This window comes from Acyrthosiphon pisum, chromosome A1 (assembly GCF_005508785.2).
Source record: "Acyrthosiphon pisum isolate AL4f chromosome A1, pea_aphid_22Mar2018_4r6ur, whole genome shotgun sequence".
NCBI classification, from domain to species: domain Eukaryota; kingdom Metazoa; phylum Arthropoda; class Insecta; order Hemiptera; family Aphididae; genus Acyrthosiphon; species Acyrthosiphon pisum.
This window is the reverse complement of record NC_042494.1, coordinates 119171668-119191524: the sequence shown is the minus strand read 5'-3', so window position 1 is coordinate 119191524 and position 19857 is coordinate 119171668. Positions and strand designations below refer to the sequence as shown.

General features: G+C 33.1%; 1 protein-coding gene across 4 annotated transcripts in view; it reads left to right on the top strand.

The window, feature by feature from the left end:
• Positions 1-19857, top strand: part of LOC100575343 — a 59481-nt gene that overhangs the window by 16120 nt on the left and 23504 nt on the right. Inside the window, exons 1-2 of one of the 4 annotated variants that reach the window (XM_029488145.1) lie at positions 3768-5248; positions 18352-18771. In XM_029488145.1, coding sequence (XP_029344005.1) covers positions 18622-18771 — 150 coding nt within the window. In that variant the 5' untranslated portion in view covers positions 3768-5248; positions 18352-18621. Of the gene's footprint in view, positions 1-3767; positions 5249-5284; positions 6084-10391; positions 10800-18351; positions 18772-19857 lie in introns of those variants that run through there. The other 3 variants (XM_029488144.1, XM_029488143.1, XM_029488142.1) reach the window with 3 other exon arrangements.

Below are 19857 nucleotides of genomic sequence, written 5' to 3'. Positions count from 1 at the left end.
CATTCACCTAGGACTCTAGGTAAACCATATGAGAAAAACGTCGGGTCTTTAAGTATATTCCGTATAATTTATAAGTATATAATATACAATATACGTACACAGGGGCGACGACATCGACTGCACTCATGGACTATACCGTGACGCAAGAAAAACCGATACGACACACGGCTCTTGGCGGCTGGATCGTTCACCCCCATAATTTATGGAATCACTTAATCCTCGATGTTAATGGACTGGCGCGACACGCGTTCAATATAGCGTCCATTAATTCGATTAGAACGCGTCGACGTCGTATTAGCAATACACACACCCACACATATTGTATATACTAAAGCGCGCGCCCAATAGTCGAATTCGATGTGTCCTTTTAAAACGTTTTCGTTTTCACGACAAGCTTAGCGCGCACGTATATATTATACATTGTAGTCTGTTGTAGTGCTCTGTGATCACACGTTTTGCTGTGGGATGCATAACGTATGTCAATAGAAACCTCGAAAAAGAACGACTACGGTCTTTGTAATTTATATACATATATTAAATGTATAGATAGTTTATAGTTATGATAATATGATATATTATATACGTGTGCGTGTTATGTCACGTGAATAGGCTCTACTCGACGAAGTATACGTGGATTAATCGGAAACGAGTTTTCCATAGCGAAAAATACAATCGTTTCGTTAATCGATAACTACTGCAATTTTTTTTGAAATTATAAAAAAAGCAATCCAATATCTTTAATTATCTGCGTTCCTCCGAGTACATGTCGGTTTCGCCGTTTGTACGCGGGTCATATTATACAAATATGCATTATGTAGCATACATGCAATTGTCCGCGGTCAGTATAATATGGACCATTGGCTTTATAATATATTATAAAATCAGTCGTTGTGGACAGACAGAGGACTGCGGTTCATCAATTTCCTTTCGCGTTTCGAGTAAAAAATGAATCGTGCACGCTATTTGTATAATCGAGCATGCGCATTGTTACGTGACGATGACGAAGACGACGGGGTGGCTGTTCCCGAAAGTAAAAACGAAAAAAATAAAATAAAATGACCGTTGTAGACTACGCCCCGAAACCGCACTCGTATAATAATAATATGCGTTACCCGAGTTCGTATATAGGTTAGGTACCTACTTGTAATAACTACACGTGCAACGGGTGTCCGAAGTTTGGACTTTTGCACACGTGTGAATTTTCCCCTGGGTTTAGACGACGCCGAAACAGCAGTTCGTTGTACCCCGGTTATGATATTTTATCATTTTTTTTATTTTTCCACATTAATCTCTCGAAATCGTCCATCGAGTATCGACCGATTTTCCGTCACGTTCGAACGGTGGTGATTCCTGCACGACGTCGTATTTGTATTTTATAGTATTTTATAGCTGTACCATAAATGTATGCTTACACCATGGCGATACGATATAATATTATATTGTAACCTTATAAGTTATAATAATATAAACGTACATTTCTATGATATAGTGAAAATAAATTTGCTACCCCGAGCTAAGACCAATTTAATGGGTGGAAATTCGTACGTGCTGGTGCTTATCGGTAGTACTTACCTTTTTTCATAAAATTATTCCGTACCTTTATATATTTCTTGCAAGGTTGCCACGCCGGGAAATCACAGTTGAATAATATACTAGGTAGTTAGGAGTATATAATATAGACGAAACTGGAAACGTTAGAAAATTATGATTGTGCAATAAAAGGTCTCACTGCTACCTATAGGTATAGTATGTAGATTTTATTAGTTCCGTTACACAGATATTATTATTAGACCGTTCGGTTACGCATGACCAACATTATTTTAATATTTTGTCATGTTGTGTAAATTGTGTAAAATATGAAAAATTCAATCAAAATAATTACGTCAGAACGGGGAAAAGTCTTGGAATTAGTTAAGTAAATATCGTTTTATAAGTCAGCGAAATTACGAAAAATAAATGGGTGTACATTGTTCACAAATCAAAATTGTTACACCTGTATATTAACTAACATTGATCGATTAAAATCGATGAATTTAAAGTTTTGAGTGAGCATAGTCATTTAATATTTTATTGATACGACGAAAAATCAAATACCAAGTTTTACATAAAAATTTTAAACGCAAAACAAATGACTCAATTTCAAATAAATTATGAAAATAATTAGAATCGATCTGATGACAAAAACCTACTTCGAAATGCAACATTCAGGTATATCAAATCAGTACGAAAAGCCATACAATAAAAAAGTTAAATTTATAATATGATATTATTATTGTACTCTTTTTTTTACCTAATTACCTAATTACCTTCCTCTTTTCACACAATTATATTTAACTATTTTCTTCTTTTTGCCTACGGTTTTACGCTCAATAGTTTGGGAGAAGCCTGACTCAAAATAATTTATGTTTGATATTTGCTCACTAGTTATTACTGCTTAGATTTTTTTTTGTGTTTATGCAAAATATTTTAAAAACTCCAAGGCATGATTACAGGTTTATTAAACATAAGGAGATATAGGATAACTTATAAAGTTTTAACTATAAAACTTAAAAGTTATACCTAACACAACTATACGTGTAACAGTGTTTTTATAGACTGTAAAAAATATTATCTGTATATATAATAGTGACAACAAATGCGTGTGAGTCATTTAACACGTTTTTAATTAAAGTTTTTATTGTAATTCGCCATAATATATATATTATATAGGAACATGGTTCGCTGTAAAACAAGAAGTCTGAACTGAAATTTATTAAATTAAATAAGATCCATTTACATCACTTTCTTTAAGATAAGAAAATAAAAGAACGTCAATTAAAAACCAACGATATAATCCAACAATGTGATAGAGTAGAGTAATATAATATGTATGCCATTCAACTACACATGTATAATTCCATTTTTTTAATAAACTCATGATAAATGGCAAATACATATCTAGTATAATTATATAATGATCACAAACATCACAAAATGAATCTAAGTAGAACTATATAGAAGCCACCTCTTCGTAGGGCTCTCAGTTTTCTGAGTAATTATAAATGGCTTTATTAAACTGATTTTATAGATATTAAAAATATACGTCCACAGTATAATAATTAATAATAAATTACCAAAAATAAATTATTTTGAGACTTGTTTCCCAAAATTTTGAACATAAAATTGTGGTCGAAAAAAAGGCAATTATTATTGGGAGAAAAAGGGGAAACGGTTTTATCACATTTGGGCAAAAAGAGGAAGGTTATTTTTGGACCATAAAAGTTACGCCCATCATACCCAATCGTGTTCCCCAAAAAGTAATTCGTACGCAATCGCAAGTTCTATCCAATTTATTTGTTTTCTCTCGCTTAGGTAATATACTCGTAGTATAGTATAATTTTAGTAATATAGTATTAACTTACAGTATTATATCATATAATTATATTATATTTTTTTATTATTTGACTTTGTATTCGATTTTCAAAATAAATAAAAAAATGTTGTAAATTTAAATTATGTTTAAATTGTTTTGAGACAATATTTAGACAAATCGATATGTCATTCCCTCAAAAGTATTATTCTCTATCTTTTTTGTCATGGGTGACTTTATTCTAAGATTACTTAAAAGCATAGAAAAAATGATTTTGCGTAAATGCATTTTATCTATGTTGCGTGTGAGCCAGAGAGAGAAAACAAATAGTGCACAGACAGCCTCTTAATACATATTATATATTATAATAATATATTACATATTATGTACTAGTGTGCTATATAAAAATATCAAATATCAATATATATAGGTACCTACATTGTTTTATACGGTTATTATCGACCACGTACACTACATACATACAAATTGCACTCACACATTACTCAGTACTCGCTCTGATCATTAACACAATACGCCGACTAATAATGTATCCTATACATACATACATACATAGGTACGTTTCAATTACCATCTATAATTTTCATAAGTACGTATACTAGTGTAATACTAGAAATAACAATACTGAGCATTGTTTGCACGGTGTCTGTGTGATGAAATCAACTGAATTCGAAAGGCGGAAACGTATACCGGAAGAGGAGGAGAGGAACGAACAAATTACACGTGCATAAAGCTCTACACAAAAGCTGTCTCATCCATCGTACGATGGTCCACCGCATAGGATAGATATATACATAAGACACGAACACACACACACACACACGATTAAGCGAACATACAAAACCTTTGGTCTTGAAGAGGCACTGTTGATCACTCGTGTGGGTGTTTTCCGAAGGGTCAGTGGACGCCGGGAATGTATTATATAGATGGCATGCAATATATTTATGTGGGCCGGACGATACTCGAGAAAAGTTTGTTTATTTTGTGTTGAGAGTCGATGTTAGGAACGGTGTTGTATACAAAAATCATATACAGTCTTCCGATTAATTTCTATATTTTTCACTCTGATGTTTTCGAATTCGTCACTAAACGCTTTAAGATCCACCGCCGCATTACGTCCGACGTGGTGATGTGTTGCAGTGTCGTCGTTGGTCGGTAGTGGGTGGAGGAGCGTTCCTTAAAAATTCTACTCTGGATACGTCTGGCGAACAACACGTCGAGGCGTATGGATATCATTGTCGGGTGGAAAAAAATAAACTAAAAAGTCATCGAATTGGGGCCGTGTGGCGGTACGAACGAACCTCGCGTACACGTACCTTGTGTATACAACCGTATAGTACCGAACGCAAGGCGCGTGCTCGGATCACCACACCTCGGCGGCGGCGACAGCGATACGCCGACGTATCCACCACACGCGCAGTCTGTGCTCATCGCCAGTGGTAGAAACCCTCGGGCCGCACTCGTCTTCGCGTACCACCGTGTGCAACACGCATTCAGGTGTATCCTCGGCGTACGTCCACGCTATATACACTAAACCGTCGCCACGGTCGGTCCTTCCGTCTGTCCACTCGTTAAATATAATATTATTACGTATTCTCATGATATTTACAATCATATTATAATATACGCACACAATTATTGTATTTATAAGTCTGTTGCGATACACATAAATTGTTTTCGTCCGCGTTAACTGTTGCTCGGCGCTCGAAACTACCTGTTGGACATATGTCACCGTCGCCACCACCGTTGCCGTTCTCACCGGTTTTCCGCACGATTCGTATAATTTTCATATAATATATTATTATTATTATTCGTGTTACGTAAATCAGCGATCCCGATGACGCGTACTCCGATTTCCGGTCGTTCACGCCGCCGCCGGCCGTACGTATTACCGTACAGTATATTATAATTTATTATTATTTTACTATGTGATCATATCGTCGTTACACACTGCAGCGTTGTGTACCACCACATGGTATCATAATAAATATACATTATGTGTGTGTGCTGCAGCTGCAGTAGTATTATAATCACCAACATAAGCATATTGTAATGGCGTACGTCATATCTTTTGTCGTAACGTGTCTTAACACGATAGAGTTACGGCATCGTTTTTTTATTTTCCATCCCCCTCATCAAAAATACATCGTTAAGTCCGGGTTTATTTTTGTTATTTTTTGGTCCAATGAAAAGCTCTGCAATCCGACGTTTTGCCAACGCGCGCGTGTATGTTAGGTTGTATATTATAATATTAAATTACACTTACACTATATGTACGTACGTGTTCGGTATAAATATATTATTATATGATGGCGGGGATCGCACGAAAAATTTACAAAACTCAGTGCGAACCCCTCCAGATGAAATTCAAAAAAACACGCGATGTTATTATACGAACGTCTTGGTCTGTCGCAATCGCCGCTGGAAACTTTCCCGTACCAACACACGTCTATTGTACCTATAATATAGTATATATATACGGTTTATCTGCTTCCGACACACTGTGTATAGGTACATTTATAAAAGCTGTCGCTACGTCCACCCGTGTTTTTGATGGAAAAACGTTTAGACCTTATAGTAATGCTTGTGTCCGCGTCAATATACGTATTATATTGCCGCCGTGTATTATTGTCGCGCGCCCGAAGAAGGGCATGCGAACGACGTCTGCCACCGATATATTTAACCAACCAGCTCCGCGAAATACGTCGCAAGTCAAGTGAGTAATATTCTATACGTACTTACGGAAAATAAATATTAATAAAACACTCTACAGAAAATGGGACAATAACCTCGAATATTCTCGATAGGTCGTCTATACTCTATATAATATGTATACCGTATACGTCATAATATTATAGTCGTTCGTATCGTACGGTATTTTGTGTGGTATGGATATTATTGTAGTATATTTGCGTGATTGTATACGCAGAATAAATTATCTGCATGGAATCATAAATAATTAATATTTTTGAAGGTCCTCTTTAAGAAATAAGGAAGCTTTTGATGTCCATAAAAATGTAATGAACGCGTTTATCTTAACTCAAAAGAAAGTAAGGGTAAAATCAAAAAATTAAATGAGAACGAATTAAAACCTCATTAATTAATCTAACATCAAAAATATTAGTTAAAAAAAATAAATTTCTTGTCTGCGAGCCTGATAAACTTTGTCCGTAGCCCTCAATTTGTTGAACCCTGGCATGAGGCCTTCTGGGCACATACAAATTTGAACCGTACACTGCCCCCTATTCTCATGTATCCGACACGTACCTATACACAAAGACGGTTATAATATTATTGGCTATTGCCTCAACTACGGCACAAATATATAATAATATTATGTGCGCCTGTTATACTTACATACATTTATACTTTTTATTCGCGACAATTTTACGCTGTTGAATTAAATATGGAATTTTTTAGTGCGAAACGCACCGAAACACACTGACGGCGCCGACGATTTTATTACTGCGTATATATACGCGGCGCCGGTAATATAGTTATATGTATTTGCGAGGATATAAAACATGCATTGAAGATAATCGAAGTATGCAAATTATTATTACGAATCGAGATGATTTTTTGAATAGTTGCACAATCGACAAACGAATCGATTACTTATTGAACCTTTATCGTGATATTTGCAAATAGGTCACGAGTCATGACAGTTTAGACTGTTTCTGAAAAGTGATTAAATGATAACCAACGTTTTGCGTACCTTATACGGGCAATTAAACTTATAAGAAAAATCAAAATCAATTTTGTATTAGGTACTGATGTTTTTCGTTTTATAAATATATCGTTAAAAACATTATAGCTGATCTATGTATTTTTTCAATGAGAATGACTTTTTGATAATACCCAATTATTATTATATTATATTTTATAATATTGTGCAAAAGTATTTGAGTATCTATTATAATAATTTAAACATTCATTAATCAAGAAATTAAGTTTCACATTATAGTGTCAAATATAATACATTTTCTTTTTATTATTTATTTGAAGTTTATTGAATTTAATATTATATTGATTATATTTTTTAACGAAGTACGTTGACTAGAATTCTTCTGCGTGCATAAAGGTGGGATCACACGGCGCGTTGCGCGTCGCGTGGAGCGTGGAGTGGTATAGCGTGGTACAGTTGACGCGCCGTCTGATTAGTGTTGCGCGGCAAAATTTTTGTGAGCGGCACGCAGCGCGTCTCTTCCCGACAATATTGTCGGTCTCTGTATCCCGCGCCAAAGGAAAATTGGTGCGGCGCGTCTTATCCAATCTAACGGCGCGTCGGTTTTACTGTGCGCGGTATATATCACGCTCCACACTCCTCGCGCAGTGTGATCCCACCTTAAGTGTATTTGTTGAATGTGACACACTGACACTTCAATTTCATTTTTTCAAAGGTATATTGTAAATATATTTATTTTTTCATTTGCACAAAGTATATAGTAGGTATAAATACTTATTGTGTGACTTAATGGCCATGTATTTTGTGTATCTACATTTTGTAGAAAATTTATATGAAATAATGAATTTACTCATCTATAACATGATACACCTAGAAATTATTTTATTAATGCGATGGAAATATACATATTTTATTTTACATAGGTAAATTGACTAAATAGTTGAAATCATATTTATTTTCTCGGAAATATTATTTCAAATTACAAAAAAAAACACCATTGTAGGTCTGATTGATTATATTATAGAATATTTTTTACGTAAAAATGACATGTTATATTTATAATAAAAACCAAATTGATTATATATTTTTTATAACAATTATTATTATCATAGGGTCTATATCCAAACATTGGGCAATTAAAAAGGTAACGGGTAAAAAATAAAATGTCGATCATTTTTAATGAACATCATGTGTATACAATAACTGAATGAAGTGGTTTTATTACATTAAACGGGTTGGGAAAATTGAAATAATTTAGCTCACCAGTATAATATTTTAAGAATTTGAAACTTAGAAATATGTGTTAGGGATTTGTCCGACATTTTTATTAATCTAAGTTAACTTGTTGTGCTTGTTTTTATCATAATTCATAACCTGCAGAAACCACGAGTACGTTCATGGAAATATGGAATAATGTTATAGTTTAGTTAATGAATTAAAAGAGACCCGTTTGAATTATATCTATTAATCACCATATGAAATGCAATAAAAATAAATTGTTATCAATGTTATCATATTATAATATAGGTAAGTAATAGGTATAGTCACCAGTCGGTATTGAGGTTATTTTGTTTAGTAAATGAAAAAAAAAATAGAGTTTTACAACGATGGAAAATGGAATACAATTTTGTTGTATTGTTTTATTCATTTAAATACAAAGACTTATCGGTGACACATATCGGCCCCATTCAACGTATAATTATTACGACATTTAAAAATGACATGTTATAAACCCTACCATAAAATGGACTACCAGAAAGTCGGTGTAATTAACACGCACCCATGTTTTTTATTATTAGTCTAATACGATTACGATTACCTAATACTTAACCAATTTTATCAATAATGATAATTAATGGCCAATTTCTTACATAATATACCTAAATAAAGCTATAAAGACTGTTTAGTAATTCTTAATATTGGGGAACGTGTCGTGTAGTGTAAAATAATTTTCTCTGATTGGCTGAAACACATGATTTGATTAAGGTATACCATATGTCCATATGAGATAGGTATATACATTTTTAAATTTGTATTTATATTTATTTATTTATTTAAATTGAATTTGCAAAAAAAAGATTATACTTGAAATATTTCATTTTTAATGTGAAAAATTACATTTTTTTAGTTAAATATTAATATAATATTTGGTGTGAAGTTATCTATCTATCTATCAATCTATACTCGGAACTCGTCTGTCGCGTCGCGGCGCATACGTATTACTGCGAAGTATACACGCGTTCTACGTAGACAGACGCTCGACGTTACGATCTTATCTTATTATTTATTATCGGATTTAAACTAGATAAAAACTATTCCGTGGATAAGGCCCGTTTCACATGGACGCGTATCATACGCGACGTATCGTACGCGCCTAATTTTTAAATTGGTCAAATTCATACGCGCCACTCCGGCGATGGCGCGTTTCCCTCGCTGGTTTGGCGCGTATGAACTTAATCAATGTAAAATAAAAACTTGCTCGCGGTCCGTAAAAAAAGTGCTCGAGGTCCGTGTCCGGATCGCGGTCCGCCATTTGGTGACCCCTAGTATAGTTGAATATATTCATTTTTTGACCATGTATAGTTTAATAAGTTACATTTATATGCAGAAGAGTGATAACTAAAAAAAAATTATATAACGTCATTGGGAACGATATTCAAATATAATTGATAAGGATTTTGGTATATATAGAAAACGCATGAAAGTAAGGCACACGATAATTATTTAAATTTATTAATTTATTAATTATTAAAAACATGACACGACTCGACATGACACAATGTTTATCTTAATTATTTCTGTACTTTTGCTGCATGGTACAGTTATTATATTAATGACATGGCTTGATGTATTGAATGGGGAGACCCGTGTAATTTTTTAGTCAAATATGTGATAAATTTAACCGTTCTTATGTACCAACTCATACGGCCAACAATTATATATAAATGTAGTATAATGAAAATGTTTTAAGATTCACTTTTCCTGAACGACATTACTTTATATTGTAGCCCATGTAGAACGATAATATTCAACAATGTCTCTCCACATTTCCTGCACTCTACGCATATATAAGTTATAATATAACCCCTATTATGAGTGCACGCTAGCATCTGCGAGTGTTACGTTTATTTAAAATTATATTAGTGATGGGAACGCGTGTCTGAGTGTGGCTAACACGCGTTCCCATCACGCGCTTCTGTCACCGTGTGCCACCAGAGGTTACTCTTATTTGTGACAGAGTATGAATTTATTCGCTAGTTTATTTAAACTTATTTTGAACTATCGAATACTATTCCCCACTGCCTATCATTAAATTGTATTTAACATTTATTTTCGCAGAAGTGTGACTGGAGTTTTCCCGTCGGAAAACGGAAGCGGAAGTGGCGGCGGCGACATCGACGACAACGACGGCGTCGGCGGCGTTCACGCAGCGGATCTCTCACGCGAACGACGTGATCACCGTCCACATCGCAGTCGGTAGCACGCACCACCGACGACACCAGCATGTACGCGGCGGCCGGTGGTGCGTCGCTGGCCAGCAGGCGGCACAAGCCCAAGCACCGGAACACGGCGGACGCGGACGCGCTGATCCACCAACAGTTTCAGCGCCGGTTCCAGCAGCACCAGCAACAGTATGCGCCCGCGTCCGTGGAACACCAACTGCGCGCCTCGTCGTCGCTGACGCCGTCCACGCCCATGTCGCCGTTCGGACAAGTCCGGTTGTCCGGCCCGTTCGATCCGGCCGAGGTACATAGAGCGAGGTGCTTCCACTCCCTATACCCCACACACGAACCACTGAGCCAATTCCTTCGTCAGTTATAGCGCGAAACGTTATTTTCTGATGATGTCTCTCTATATTTATATATATGATACTATGGCTGGTTTGGGACTGACGATATGTTCGTGATAAACGGCTGTCCTGACCGTCCAAGGGTGGGCGAGTACGGGGCCCAGGATCTGAGTCTGGGACAGTTTATACTCGAATTTGGGGCATATAGCGTTCAAACAAAACATATATTATTATTTCATTGCATTAAAATTGTTTCATAATGTAAAAAAATAACGAAGTAATGGATCAGTAATGGATAAGTAATGGAAATAGAGTAGCGATATACGTTATGTGCGTATTAAGTAATAACTAATAAATATAGATAATTTTCGTGGTCGAGTATTTCATGATCAGTATTTCTTAGACATTGATAACAAAGTTTAGAAAAAAAACACCATACTATAACGCATATAAATCCTAACACTATCAAATAAGGAATGCATAGAACACGTCATGCCAATGTAAACAAATGCAAGTGAGGCTCTGTGATTGGAATGGCGGTGGACTGAGATTAATTATCTATGTAACTACTATTGACTTACATGGTAATTGACCACTCTTCTCCTTCTTCACTAACGCGTGCATTGTCCCAAAAAGGAATACATGAGATTACATAAAGATTTTAGTTTTGAGAATACCACGGTGATTCGGCGTATTGAGCATCCATGTTAAAAACACAGCGCACAGATTCATGGATTAAATTTCCTCGTCGTGCCGTTTTTTTCAATATATTTCACTTTTATCCACGATGGGTTTCATTTGACTATCCACTTTCTCCTCAGTGGCGGACCCGGTGCTAAATTGTTTTTTTTTTTGGAGGGAGCAAAGATTCAAAACAATTTACAACATTTACACAATATCTCACAATATATATATTTTATATTTTACACAAATTCTAAACGACCTGGCTTATTTTTATTGCCAAAGAGTGGTTTATATCTATTTAGTTATTTACATTTAATTATGTACCAGTTTAATCCACTACATTATTATAGTAGAAAAAACACAGTGTGAAACATAGGGCTAATAAGGCCATACTTCATTATGCGGCCATTATCGATGTATTTTTCAAGAAATATTAATTTTTATAATATGTATGTATATAAACTTATATATTGGTAAAAAAAAATTAATACATTATACAATTTGCTTTGAATATTTCGTTATTCGTTTCTACTGAGAGTACCTTCGATATTCAACATTCTGGGGCACTCAATAGATTTTTATACTGAATGATACTATATTACCATATCACATGTGTTATAAGTTTTTTTATGGGTGAGAAAAATTGCTACTAAAAAAAACAGGAGGGTGGGGAAAGGGCATTAAAAAAAATGTGTATCCAGGGCAGCAAAATCCTAAATACGCCACTGATTGGGAGGGGGGCATTCAACTCCCTCCCAAGATCCGACACTGCCTCTCCTGCTATGACCAGCCAGAAAAACTCCAACTAGAAACCGGCTTAAGTCCCATTCATAAAAAAAATTTAAGTTAATATCCTCTAGTTTATAATTCCTATCCATTAATTTATTAACCTATCGCGTGATGTTTGCTATTCTGTTGTTTTCGAAACCGAGCGCTATCGTGAACAGCGGCGATTTAGGACGAAAACATTTTTCTCATAGGTAGGTATTGAAATTAATAATTAATAATATTATTGTTTTTCCTCATTTGGACATACGCGTTTAGTAAAACGAATGCCATCATTATTATAATATAATATACTGTTTTGTATAACTAAATATTTATTTTAATATTATTGTACTGGGCGATTAGGTTGACAAAAAATAATGACATTTTTTATACTCACTGTTAGAAATTAGAATAATAATATAATAACATTAACATAATATTATTATTGTGTGTCGGTTGATGGACGGCGCAACATATTGGCAATATAGGTACATATCTGTGTAGAACACTTAAAAAGCATTAGATATTTATGGTGTGTGGCACAATTAGATTTCGAATTCTTGTATTATGCTTGTTGACGAAGTTATAAAATATTGTATTGGTCGTTTATTTCACTCTAAATGGTAGACATGTTTAAAAGAGGGAAATTATTATACGCTCGTTTGTTGGGCACTCTTTTCGTGAAACTTTATTCATATTAATATATTATAATATTATAAAGTATTTATTTGTATTTTTTTAGTAACTATACATGATGCATAAAAAATGATTTTCCGCTTCATCTGCTGGTCAACAGGTCTTTCCGTTTTACGTGACTAAACAACACGATATTATCAAAGTTCGTGAAATGAAAGTCTCTTTCGTGAATAGAACGATTTTGTGAAATGAATGCTACATGATATTACCTATATTATTTTACATATTATAAATCTATACATAATGTCATATTATAGATTGTATATATAAATATAAATATTATTGCCACAAACTATGACTGCGAGTTGAATCTTTATAATCCCTACATTTTTATATGAGTTATACTTGGTATATCAATGTATATTTCACTTTACCGTAACATTATATTATTTATATTATTGAACCTCTAAGTATTCTAATTGGTTATGTGCAAGTAAAATATCCAGTATACGTACAAGGCAATATACACATTGTTATATAAACCTGTAATTTGGAGATAAAAATAAAATAAAATGGAATTAGATTTCCTATTAATACACAAAGATTGATTTAGATTTCTACATGAACATTTTCAAAAAGAATCATCTGCTTAACAATTTACAGTAAAAAACGGTAGTACTCATTTTAAAAATCGAGATGCTAATTGGCTTAAAATAATTAAAGGCTTATAAATTGTTTAATAATCCAAGCATTTAAAAAGTGGTTCTCTTAAAAATTTAAAAATTAGAATTTGGATAAATGCATTATTAAAGAATCAATAGGGAATAAGCATGCTTGGTGTATAACTCTGTATATGATACGAATAAATCGTATACTTTCCCGCTTACGGTTCCACGCAGGTGATATTTTTTTGACCCACTTTTGTTGTAGGAGATGACCTACGTTTTTGAATTTATATATCATATAAAATTCTTTTTAAGAATTTAAGCTTAACGTTAAAACCAAGTTTCCACACATGAATGCGGCCAAGTGTATTATGTGAAAGAAACATAATATACAATATAGTTTAGCTTACTTAACTAAAATCGTTATGAATTTGTTTAAATTGTGTATTGTATACGTACTTTATAGATACGAGAAGAGTGGATATGTTATTTGGTGAAATTGTCTCCTTCAAACTTTAAACAACTATAGTTAACTATTCACTTGATACGATTGAATCAATACAATTGAATATTATGTTCGTCACAACTCTCAATATAATATATAATAATTAGTATATTTTGATACATAGTTTTCTTTAATTAAAATGCAGACAACATACCGAATAATAATACACTATTATATAAGGTTAATTTTGTTTGATGAAACAATACAATTAATTTTGAAATTTGAAAGCATTAAGAAAATAAAACTTTAGAAACAATAAAGATGTAAAAAGTTCAAATCGATTAAAAAAAATCTTTATTACTTTGAAGAATTCGAATCTAATTTAGTTGTATACAAGTTTTATTTTTGTCACAAAATAGTAATCAATTTTGAGTTTAAAAAAGGGGTGACAAGTTTTTCCATATCTTTCCATATTATGTAATAAAAATGAGGTAAGTCAACGTTAATGCGTTTACCGGGTAACTCAAAAATATATTATGTTTTCGCTGTGATGTGATGTATTTTTCTCATCGCGTAATCCTGGTATATAGGCAGCGCGGAATAGGAGGAGGTGTCGACCAAGCACGGTGTTGAAATGAATTCTATGAAAATTGTGTTTTATTCTACCTCTGAAGCGTAAAAATCCAAATTTCCGTTCCATTAAGTTATTGTTTTGGAAATGTCCACTGTCCACCTTTTTTGTATACCCAACAAATAATATTCTTAGCGAATGCGCCAATCCAGTCTCACCAATAATAGCTTAAGATGTGAATATTATCAGCTATTATGTGACACAATAATAATATATATTTCCATATAATAGTAATGTGTAGACTCGTATATACTATTATTATTTGAAACACAAATATTATAATGAATAACATAATGTTCACAATGTTTCATATAAACAGTTTTTATGTTTTTTTTAATTTTAAATCTTGTTCACCCTATCACGCACATTTAGTTTTTACATATTCGATAAATATTTAAGATGATCAAATCATTATGCACGAAGACATTAATTGCAGCAATTCAATATAATAGTATGAAAACACATTATGTATCGATTCAAAATGAGTTAATTTTGAATTAAAATCATAACCAGGGTGTATCGCTAAAATTATATAAATATTAAATTGTATACTCAAATAATATTTATACCACGTGGCTCACGTTTATAGATATTGTAGTTTTAAACTTGTATATATTATAATATCCTGTATAAGATATATGATCGTGTTCTTTGAAAATTTGTTTACTGAATACTGCTGGACAATATATTTATTTTGAAAGTAGTATATTTTGATTCATTTAATAATAAATATTATGTCAAAAATCAAAATGATTTGAAAACGCAATGTCGTAAACTTGTATGACTACAGTCGATTATGATTGCTATTGAGTTTAAAAAGAAAAAACTGTGACAGGAGTTTCGTTTTTGAAACTGCAATAAAAAGGCTGTTTTCATTCACATTGTAGATATTTTTTATCTTGTCAAATAATAACGGATATCATAAAAAAGCTACATTATGTAAATCGGCAATAACATAATAAACATAATAATATTTTAGTAGACCTCAAACATGTGAGCATACACACGTCATCAAATATGCATTATGTCTGCGTATATAATATAGATAAATATGTTTATTATATTATATATTGCCTATAGTGAAATATTACATTTCCAAGAAGTGTAAGCTGTGGTATGGATTATCATGTCGAAATCCTGTCGTATTTTTAGAAGACTGTCATTAAAAAGCCACGAAATCTGTTCCGAGCTGGGTTGTCATGAAAATAATAACACATATGGTTAATATACATCGCTTGTCATCGCTGTAAGTTATTTCATGCCTTATATTTTTGGACGTAAGTAGAATATAATTTTTTGCAAAGAATTTGCTTACAATTGTTTGAAATTCGATATCCCAACGAGAGGTTTAACATCAAGTTATATTAACGCGTTGTTATTCGTTATTAAAATTGCACGATGGTAGTAGAAAATATGAAATGTCATCAAATATTTAATGACAAAAATATCAATGTCATAACCTACAAATCAAAAGTAGATTTCAAACTTCCGTTATATTAGTGGTAATCTTTTTTTTAAACTTTTTTTTATCTCATATCGTTAGAAGAAAAAAATGTAATCATCGATTTATTTCATAATTTTGTTTTTTTTTAACATAAATTATTTCGCTGTTTAGAATTTTCGCATTTAAAAATTACAATTTATACAATTATATAAAATTTATAATTTTGTTTTTTTTTAACATAAATTATTTCACTGTTTAGAATTTTAGCATTTAAAAATGTACGTGCTTTAATTAATTATGAGTGTGTAAAGTATAAATACCTAGTTGAGTTAGGTATAATGTTTTAGATAAAAATTAAAACATTTAAAATTTTTAGTTAATTTTTCATGAGTTTTTTTCGTACAGATTGAATGTAAAAAATATATCATTAATCGATAATGTATATCGTGGTGTTTTATGTAACGCATGGTTTTGGAAAATGCTCTGTCAAGTCTAGAACTATGTATTATAAATTATAATATATTCTATTGTATAAATAAAATCATATTTTAATGATATAAAAGTTTAGTTTGAAAAAATAGAAAAGAAAGTGTAAAATCGGTGTGTTTAGTGATTTCCTAACTTTGGTGATCAATATTATTAGAGATAATAATAAAAATATTGAAGTAATAACATATTATAGGTACTCTGCATAATAGTTAATAATATGCTAACAACAAACGACTACGTGTTGTAACGTATCTATAATAACGGATTGTAGTATAAACGTATATTCGATTTCCGTGGGGATTAACTTCCAATATTATACTACGTGGTTTGGATATACTGATAGTAATATTATATTATGTAGTCTATTTAATATATTATATTATGTATGTTTGTTCGAGTTATTTATAATATTATATAATACCATAAGTTCGCGGACGACAACATTTATAAATAACACCCACGCTTCCTCTGGAGTGGGGCTGGAAAAGTGTCGAATTGGAAATTAGAACGCGGACGTAATAATATACACTTTATATTGTGTAGGTGCATAGATGTCTACTTGGTGACGAAATAATTAATTAAAATCGTTATTGTAAGCACCGTGGGTTCCGCAGAGTGGTTGCCGTAGAAAAAAAGTGTGTATACGATGCATATAATATTACACAAGCTCCGAACGGTCAATTAACCAAAGGGTTATAATTACTTTCGAAACAGAAAAAACATAACGCGGTCGAATTCGATCAATCGCCCGCCCATCGACGCAATATAGTATATTATACCTATTATGTATAGTGTATCCATTTTTTTTTTTGTTCTTCGTATATTTATATATGTATTATGTTTATTATAGTTTTCATTTATTCGACGTTAAGCCGTGACATCGAATTAACCTTTTGATTTAGCAGTGCGCTACTAAATTACCGCACTCTTTTTCACTCACCCTGCACTCTGACACTCTCTCACTGTCTCTCTGTCTTTCTCGTTGTCTCTCTTTCTGTCACTGTGTCTCCTACTCCCTCCCAGAGCCTCCCTCTACCCCTCTAATTCCATGTATTGTACAGGGTGTTTCTGGTTTCAGTGATTTTTGTGATATTTTGAGAATCATAATTTCACGGAAACGATGAGTGGAACTGCAATTATATTTTATGTTGTGAAAATGTGGGACTTTTAAGAATACTTGTACAGTCCTATGACGGCTATTATAGACATATACAGACATCACCTTAACATGGTTATTCTATACACAAAATTCAAAACAACCAGGAGTACAGTGGCAGATTTTCTATATTTATCCTAATCATTTATCATAATATGTAAATATATAATCAGAAACTAGAGCGACGTGAATTCGAATTTTACTCATTTACATTACTTGTATAGGTTCTCCTTCTTTTACGCACATGATAATAAACGACAGTACCTATATAGTTTATATATTTGTAAGAATATGAAAAATTAAAAATGATTGTATATAGTATTACCCTTCCTGAACCTCATCCCACTATAAATCCGCCATTGATCCCGTATTTTTATAATATAAACACGTACGTACATATATATAATATATATATATATAGGTGGAATATCGCAACGACGTCCTAGTCGATGATCGCTATATAATATACAGCGCACGCGCGTTATACGTCGGCAAAACGTTGACGTCGGTGTAATGACGTTTTTCGCGTTCCGGATACGAAAAAAATTTAAAAAATAGAGACGAAAAACAAAACACTCTCTATACTAACAGGTGCGGAGGTCCTTCGTCGTGGCTGTTTTAGAGTCGTTTTGGTCGCCGTCGCCGCTCTCCCAGTTCCGTCGTGGGAGCGTCCAAACCGTGGTGGACGACCGTCTCCGCGGTGTATACCCTGCGTACCGAGGACAACAGTCAGACGGAAGCGCACGATAAACGGATGGACGTCGAACCGGCTGCCGTGGCGGCGGCGGCGACCGCCCCGGAAACGAAAACGACGTACCGATCGCGGCCGGAAGCGTTCCCGAGCCGCGGTGAGCACCAGTGATGGCCAGCTCAGGTATGCACGCCGCACTGTACATACGAGAGAGGCAAAAGATCCGCGTGAAGAGGATCCGTAGGGATAGGTTCCAATTGCCCAGTCACGTGGCCACCAAGAACATCGCCCCGTTCCCGGAGTTCCCACCTACCACGTGGGTATGTATACGCATGACGTATTATTTTATGCAAGTGCAGCCGTACAGATTTAGGTCAATTCGTCTTCGCAAAAAAACACAATATGTAGACTATTATATTGACCCCCGTCATAATTTTGTATACGAACGGTAATTGGTTACTGTCCAATTTTTGCTACTTTCGCGTTCTCAGTCACCATCGGGAGCATATTAAATATGTAATATTCATCAAGAAATATTGATTATGATATAAGATATGAAAATGTGTAGTCAGTGTAAAGTGTAGATCATGGTATACTTCAAATAGTTTGATAATAATACAGTTATAGTGGTTGAATTGGAAAAAAATGAAGACGAGTTGTAGCTTTTTTGAATATTTAGCGTTCCAAAACACTTGAATCTAAAAGTAACTAGTAACCACACCCCCTTGGGCATATCTATAGACTATAAAATTACTAAGTATTACTTATTTTCTATTACTCTATTACAATGAATGAAAAAAAAAATAGGTTCATCTTAAAACTGTTCTAACTTGATTTTTCTTAGAGTTTCCTTTTTCTCGCTCTGATTTTTTCAGCATGACCATTTCTTTTAGTTTCAATTTTAAATAATAAATAGTGAAGTAAAAATAACAAAAACGCAAATCAACATATGACAATAAAATAAAAAACAAGTAAAAAGTTCACTTTTCTGAATTAAAAACGTTACATTGAACGTACAAAACTGTACCTATATAGTTGTCAGCCTATTAACCCATCAATAATATTATGCACTTATATCATAAAGCTTAATAAAATACCCAGAACAATTAAAAATGCAATTTAAATGAATATAAAATAGAATTTAGATAGGTGTATTGTGTATTCGTTATATTTTGAGTTTCATTATAGCACTGTTCAATCAGCTATTTAATATTTTAAAATAAAAAAATTTAACAGTTATTGTCAAGTGCATGCTGTTTTCTAAAACTGCGCGAAGTCATAGGGTCGAACATAATACGTAATAAAAATAGAAATATTAGTAAAAAATATTACCTATATTTAATTGTATTTAATTTTTTTTTAAAGGAATTTTAACTAAGTTTTTATAAAATAACGGGGGCCAATTG